The sequence below is a fragment of the Triticum dicoccoides genome, chromosome 3A (genome assembly GCF_002162155.2).
Source record: "Triticum dicoccoides isolate Atlit2015 ecotype Zavitan chromosome 3A, WEW_v2.0, whole genome shotgun sequence".
Lineage (NCBI taxonomy): Eukaryota > Viridiplantae > Streptophyta > Magnoliopsida > Poales > Poaceae > Triticum > Triticum dicoccoides.
The window spans coordinates 315,436,067-315,442,842 of record NC_041384.1 but is presented as its reverse complement, the minus strand read 5'-3'; the positions used below and the strand labels follow the sequence as shown (position 1 = coordinate 315,442,842).

Genomic DNA, 6,776 nt, shown 5'->3' with positions numbered 1-6,776 from the left:
CGCCCTGTTTCTGACAGAAAATTCAGTGATGTTCCTAAGCCACCTCCAGATGATCGTTGGTCTGCACTGCGTGCTTTTGGCAAGTCCAAGGGCCTCTGCTTTGTATGTGGAGAGAAGTGGGCCAGAGAACACAAATGTAAGCAGGAAGTTCAGCTACATGTGGTGCAAGAGATGTTGGATTATGTACAGTGTTCACTATCGGATAGTGAGGAAGTTCTTGAGGACGATACTATCTCGGAGGCTAATGCTATGTTCCTATCTGCAGCAGCTCTGGATGATCCCTCTGAAAGCTCAACCATGACAGTGAAAATGAAAATTCAGTTACAGGGACATGCACGGGTTTTCTTAGTGGATTCTGGCAGCACCCACACATTTTTGGACCGTGTAGTGGCTGCTAGGATGCAAGGAGTTTCTGATATGGTTGTCTCTATGGTCTAAATGGCCAATGGAAAATTAATACCCTGCACTCAAGAACTGTTGAATGGTAAGTGGACTTGTGAGGGTCATAAATTTGTTAGTAATTTCAAGGTTTTCCCCTTGGGTTACTATGATGGTATTCTGGGCATTGATTGGCTAGCTGCTCACAACCCTATGCAAGTTGACTGGGCTGCTCACTTGCTTTCTTTTGAGCTTGATAACACCACAGTTACTCTGCTTGGGGAAGATGTTGTTCCACCATTGTGTGCATTGCTTTATTTTGCTTTCTTTTGTGTGCATTGCTATAAAAAAAGGATCCGATAATGCGGCTGCTGATTCTTTGTCAGCAGGCCACATGTTTCTTCTGAAGCAGTTCCTGAAATTCAGGCATTGTCTTCTGCTCAACTGTTGTGGCTTGAAGAAATTCTGGCTAGTTATTCTTAGGATACCTTCTCTTTGGGATTGTTGCAGCGTCTTGCCACTAATGCTGAAGCTGACAAGAAATTTTCTCTGAAAGCTGGTCTGCTTAGGGTGGATAACTGTATCTGGGTTGGAGCTGAACCTTATTTGCATCAGAAGATTGTCAGTGTGTTCCATGACAATCCACTAGGTGGCCACTCTGGTTTCCCTGTGACCTACCGTCGTGTTCGCCAGCTTTTCTGTTGGTCAGGAATGCGTGGGTTCATCAAACAGTTCATGCACCATTGTCTAGTTTGCCAACAGGCCAAGCCGGATCGAACTCCCTACCCTAGGCTACTGTAGCCTTTGCCTGTACCTAACATGCCTTGGGAAATGGTAACAATGGACTTTGTGGAAGGATTGCCCACGTCTGCGCGATACACAATTGTCTCTTGGTGATCATTGATAAACTCTCGAAGTATGGTCATTTTGTCCCAATGCATCACCCTTCACTGCTGCTACAGTTGTTGAGGCCTTCTTGAACTCTGTTTACATATTGCATGGTATGCCCTTGTCTATTGTTTCTGATCGCGATCGCATTTTCACCGGCCTTTTCTGGAAAGAGCTCTTTCACAAAACAGGAACCCTACTTCGAATGAGCTCTGCCCGTCACCCTTAGTCAGATGGCCAAATCGAGTGTGTTAATCAGCAGGTTGAATGTTTCCTCCGTTGTTTTATCAGTGCGCATCCCGCACACTGGGTTTAGTGGATACCACTTTGTGACTTTTGATACAACACGAACTGGCATTCAGCCATTGGTTCTACTTCTTTTGAGATCATCTACGGGCATTCTCCCCGTCATTTTGGTTTGACTTCGGATGATGTTATACAGTCAACAGATTTATAGCAGTGGCTTTCACAGCGTCAAGTAATCATGGATTCAATTCATCAACATTTGTTGCGAGCTCAACAACGTATGAAAGCGCAAGGTGATAAGCATAAGACTGAACGCACATTTGCTGTTGGTGACTCTGTTTTCCTCAAGTTGCAACCTTATCTTCAGTCATCGGTGGCTCCGAGAGCAAATCACAAGCTAGCTTTCAAGTTTTATGGGCCATTTAAGATTCTAGCTCGTGTGGGCGAAGTTTCTTATGAGCTTGATCTTTCGGCTACCAGTCGTGTGCACCCTGTCTTCCATGTGTCTCTGCTGAAGCGTGTTCTAGCATCGGATTCTCAGGTTTTACCTCACCTGGCTCCTCCTGATGCTCATTTGCAGATTCCTGAACAAGTGCTGCAACAGAGGGTGGTCCGCCGTGGCAATAATTTTGTAGTTCAAGTGTTGTTCCGATGGAGTGATTCCTCTGCGGAACTTGCTACGTGGAAAGACAAGGAGACGCTAAAACACATGTTTCCACGAGCACCGGCTTGGGGTCAAGCCGTGTCTAAGGGACATATAATGATTATTATACGCCAAGTGACATCAAAAGTGCGAGTTTCCGAAGATGGAATGTCTAATGTTTTTTCGTCTAGGGAATTAATCGGACTATTGCGAGCGGAACGAGCAAGGCGAGCTTTGGATGAATCAATCTATTATCGGGCAATCTTATTGGGAATAACAAGGGCTTCCCTGAATACCCAAAGTTTCATATCTGAAGCAAGTTTTCAAGAAACTACTCGAGTTTTAGCAAAAACTGCCCTACGAGATCGCATTGATTGATTGAAGGTCTTGAAAGAAAACACAGTTCTGAGAGGATTATACCTGTTGGTACTGGATTCCAAAAATTTGTGCATCGTTCCCCACAAGACAAGAACCTTTATTTCGAAATAAGAAAATCTATTGGCATCGGAAATGAGAGATTTTTTGAGGGGGGGTTTCAACGATCAAGACCATCAAGTTGACCAAGAAGCGCGTGGCGAAGAGGTTCAAAACACAACCAGGCCCAGTCGCAAGCCTCAGCGGCCTGCTAGGCTTGCTGGGCCTGAATGGGCCCAAGTTACTATGTCAACTACTTAAGCTAGATCCCCGTGTCTCAAAAAAAAACTTAAGCTAGATCCCCTAAAAAAACTACTTAAGCTAGAGAGTGCGCGCGTGTGTGTGTGTAAGGCAGGCGGGACAGAACGGCTGGAAGCCGAGGCACAGCTCGTGCGTGTAGGGTGGACGAGTTGTCGATCCCCTTCCTCCTCCATTTCGAATTGTAGCTCGAGTTGCTGGCAATGTCGCCATGAAATACAATTGAGCGAGAATTGGCGCTAACAAAATTCTTCACCAAAATGTCAGAGAAGTGCACCGAAGCCAAAAGAGATCAAACGAACAATAGCACCAAACACTAACAATAACTGATCAAATCTGCATGGAATCATCTACAAGATCAAAAACCGAAATTCCGTAAGATCAAATACGTGGACATCTCTGGCTCCCTACCTTTACCCGATAAGGCACCGTCACAGTGGGAGGAGAACAAGGGTAATTTTATTGTCACCAACATCACACCCTCCGCCTAAATGTCGCCAGTGAAGAATACAAAAATCAGTTTCCTTGGATTTTGCCTTTAAAATCCAACGCAATCCAACAAAATCCAACGCAATTGACTGAGTACTTCTAAACAATTCTTGAGTCTTAAAATTAAGGGGCAAGTTCAGTTTCCTTAGATTTTGCCATTGAAATCCAACGCAATCCAAGGCTGCTGGTTCATCTTCCTCCTCCCTCCAGCGTAAGAGTAAAGAGCAGCCATATCTAAGCAAGTAACTTCGCTAGTTCATCCACTCTCAGTGTACCTCGTGGAACCACATCCGATAGAAACTCTTGTGCAAGATCATTTCTCTGCTTTCCCAATCGTCTGTCAACATCATATTTCCTTTCAACATCACTAGGTTCTTCATGTTCTATAGAATGCTTCTTTACTCTTACGCTCTTACCTGGCATGCTTTTCCCAAGGCCGGACTTCCTTCGTGCACTTTTGAAAAGTGGACCTCGTGGAGCTGTCTTTGCAAAGGCAACAGACTTTTGATAAATCACATCAGCATCAACAAACTCATTTTCATCCAAGACATTTGCCCTTCCAGTTATTGTGGCCTGTTCTAAAAGAAGTAACATTCCCTCCACACAGGACAATATATTTGAATAACTCTTTACACCATCATGTCCATTCAAATCTTTACTAATTTTTCTCGTAGTCTCTAATTTGCTGACCACATCATTCCTGCTCGTCGGACAAATGGAAGTTTCTACCACATCTGGATATTGTTCAGACTTCCCAGAGTCAACAGGAGACCTTTGAACTGGATCTCCATTTTCACTGTTGCCTGATAGGATACCTTGGCCATAAAACTGTGACGTAAGAGATGGAATCACTGTATCTGAAGTAGAAAGTTGTAATGGACCAACAACTGAGATTTCAGTTACAGCTACACTCTTAGAATTACACGATCCAGGGACTGTAAGTGGAGAACTTAGCACCATATCATTAGCAAGACTAGGATTCAAGGGATCTTCCAGAAAACGTTCACGTTCACTCAAGATGCTGTTGTAAACAGATGCTGCATTATTGACCACCTCGATAGAAGTTGGAACAGTTGCTGAATCATTTTCCATTTTATTCAATTTTTCTTCACCATTGAACGGATGTTGATCACTTGGCAAAGGAAGAGATGATTGGAATCTCCAATCATTTCCTCTCCACATCAGTATATGTTCAAACTCAAAAGACAGCAAGATACATGGAACTAGATCCTGCAAGGTACAGTTACTCATGCTTTGAACAAAACAACCATATAACAACACAATACAACAGATTAATCAAACCTTCAGTTTAGCTCCAATTTTTCTGCAATCACTTTTGTTTAGACTTGAGCAATCAACTCGGACAAGATCACATGCTTCAAATGCTTCTCTAACTTCCTTCACAAGGTTAGCATAAACACCATTTTTTCCTGTACAAAATTAAACGAATTGAGATATGGCCCAATGACTCAATCATACAATCGAAACGTGCAGATCAAAATGTTGTATATGGATATACGATATACACAGTACTAAGAAAAATCAGAAAAGCTGGAATAAGGCTATAGGAAATAGGGAAAAAAATCAGATATCATCCAGTTTTTTCGCCATACGTATGGCTGTAGGACCAAACCATAGCAAGTTAACCAGTTGAGGCAAAGCAAGTATGAGTGTCTACTCTACATTGAGTTTGGTCACAGGCATTAAATCTTTAATTGTTTTTTAACATAAGTACAACGTAGAAGGTAGAACCAAAAAAAGGGCATACAAATTTTGCAACAATAACTACTTTGGCCTTGTTTAAGAGATCTTCTTTTCTTATCTATTTTTTGAACAATGAATAATATATCATGCAACATGCATCAACTTGTCGTATTAGAGTAATTGACTGGTACATTTTATAAGCCATGCAACATGCATCAACTTGTGATTTCGGATTTCTTTTGCCTTTTTTGCGAGAGGGCTCTTCTTTCTCCTTACTATGTTATCTACTGAGCATCCGATGTTTAAAATATGGTTCAAAGCAACATACATGGAAAATAAACATCTTTACCAAGTTTGCAAATTGGTGCTAATTGACACCCTCTCTTGCGCATTTGTGTTGCCTCGTCTGAAGTTAAGCCATCCGGCACCGTTTTGACCAGGCGAGGGTACATCGGTGCTGCAGGTCTCCAGAGCATAAGTGGAAAAACTGGGCGAGTCCTGTAATTATAGTTTCTGCCACGAAAGAGAAATATAACACCCCCTTGACGGTGTATTACTTTTCCTCCAACTTTTTCCTGCTCAAGTATGTGGTGTAACTTATGAGAAAGTAATCAGCAGACAAGCTGCCACCAGAAAGTGAAGAGGACAACAAAACAGAAACTACATAAATGAGTTTAACTAACACAACTTTTAGATTAATTCATTTAAAATGGCGAACTAGCTTACTGGTGAACTAAAAAATAAGAGTGCAATTCCTCTCCGAGCTAGAAGAGGAAATGGCATCAGTATTGACACCCGTAGTAATGGGTGGAAACTTTAACTTGGTCCACGAGAATGCGGATAAAAGCGAACATCTACTCCGCGTCTGGGGCGCCAAAAGGGGAAGGGGCGCCAGACCGTTCAAAGCTGACACGCCCCAAGAGATCTAGTTGGACCAAAAGATTGATGCGTCCGGTCTCTCATAGAGAATGGGCTCATTGATATGCGCTTGAAGACCAATCCTTTTGTACAAAGAGGAAGTTTACTGGTGCCAACGGGGATGTCAGAAGTGGTTGCAACTGAACAATCTTGAGAAGGAGCATAAACTGATGTTTTCTGAGATGAACCAACTTTACAACATGATTAAGGTCAAGGTCAATCAACATGCCAGTGAAGAAGCACTCAAGCGCTCTTGGCTTCTTCTGAAGAAGCATTACACAGTTGAAGAACTGGATGCGCCTCCTTCAACTTCTTCACCGCCCGCGCCAGGGACGACTAGTGCCTATGTCCTCATCTTATTGGTTAGCTTTGATGCCAAAGAGGGAGAACATAATGATTAGAAGCTTCAAGATGTATTTGTTAGCTTAATCCAAACAAATTTGAGTTCTGTTAGGAGTATGCTAGTTAACTAGGCTAGTGTAGCCGTGGGTGCTAGCATGTTTGGTTAGGATTAGTATAAGTGTGATCAAGGTTGCCGGATAATTAGTAGTACTAGTAATATAGGAAAGTATAGACACGCCGAGGGTGAGGACTGAGGAGGGTAACGGATGGAGCCCCCGCCCGCCCGGTGGGATCCGGGCCGCCGGCCGCCTCTCCGCCGGGGCTCCGGCGCGTCTCGTGCGCAGCACTTCGGTTCGGGTTCACCATGGGACACCGGCGCGGCCGGACCAATGACCGTGACCGTGCATTGCTGCTGCTGCGGACCGCCGCCTCCGGCGGGAATATTCAGGGAATTGTTCTCATCTCCCCTCCCCTCTCCCCTCCCGAGTCCCCCCCC

At 43.8% G+C, this 6,776-nt stretch overlaps 1 protein-coding gene across 1 annotated transcript in view; it reads right to left on the bottom strand.

Moving 5' to 3' along the window:
* Window positions 1–3,117: 3,117 nt before the first annotated feature.
* Window positions 3,118–6,776, bottom strand: part of LOC119268120 (CRS2-associated factor 1, chloroplastic-like) — an 18,557-nt gene continuing 14,898 nt past the window's right edge. Inside the window, exons 3-5 of the mRNA XM_037549632.1 lie at window positions 5,370–5,595; window positions 4,619–4,746; window positions 3,118–4,546 (exon numbers count right to left, since the gene is read on the bottom strand). Coding sequence (XP_037405529.1) covers window positions 3,551–4,546; window positions 4,619–4,746; window positions 5,370–5,595 — 1,350 coding nt within the window. The 3' untranslated portion in view covers window positions 3,118–3,550. The remainder of the gene's footprint in view (window positions 4,547–4,618; window positions 4,747–5,369; window positions 5,596–6,776) is intronic.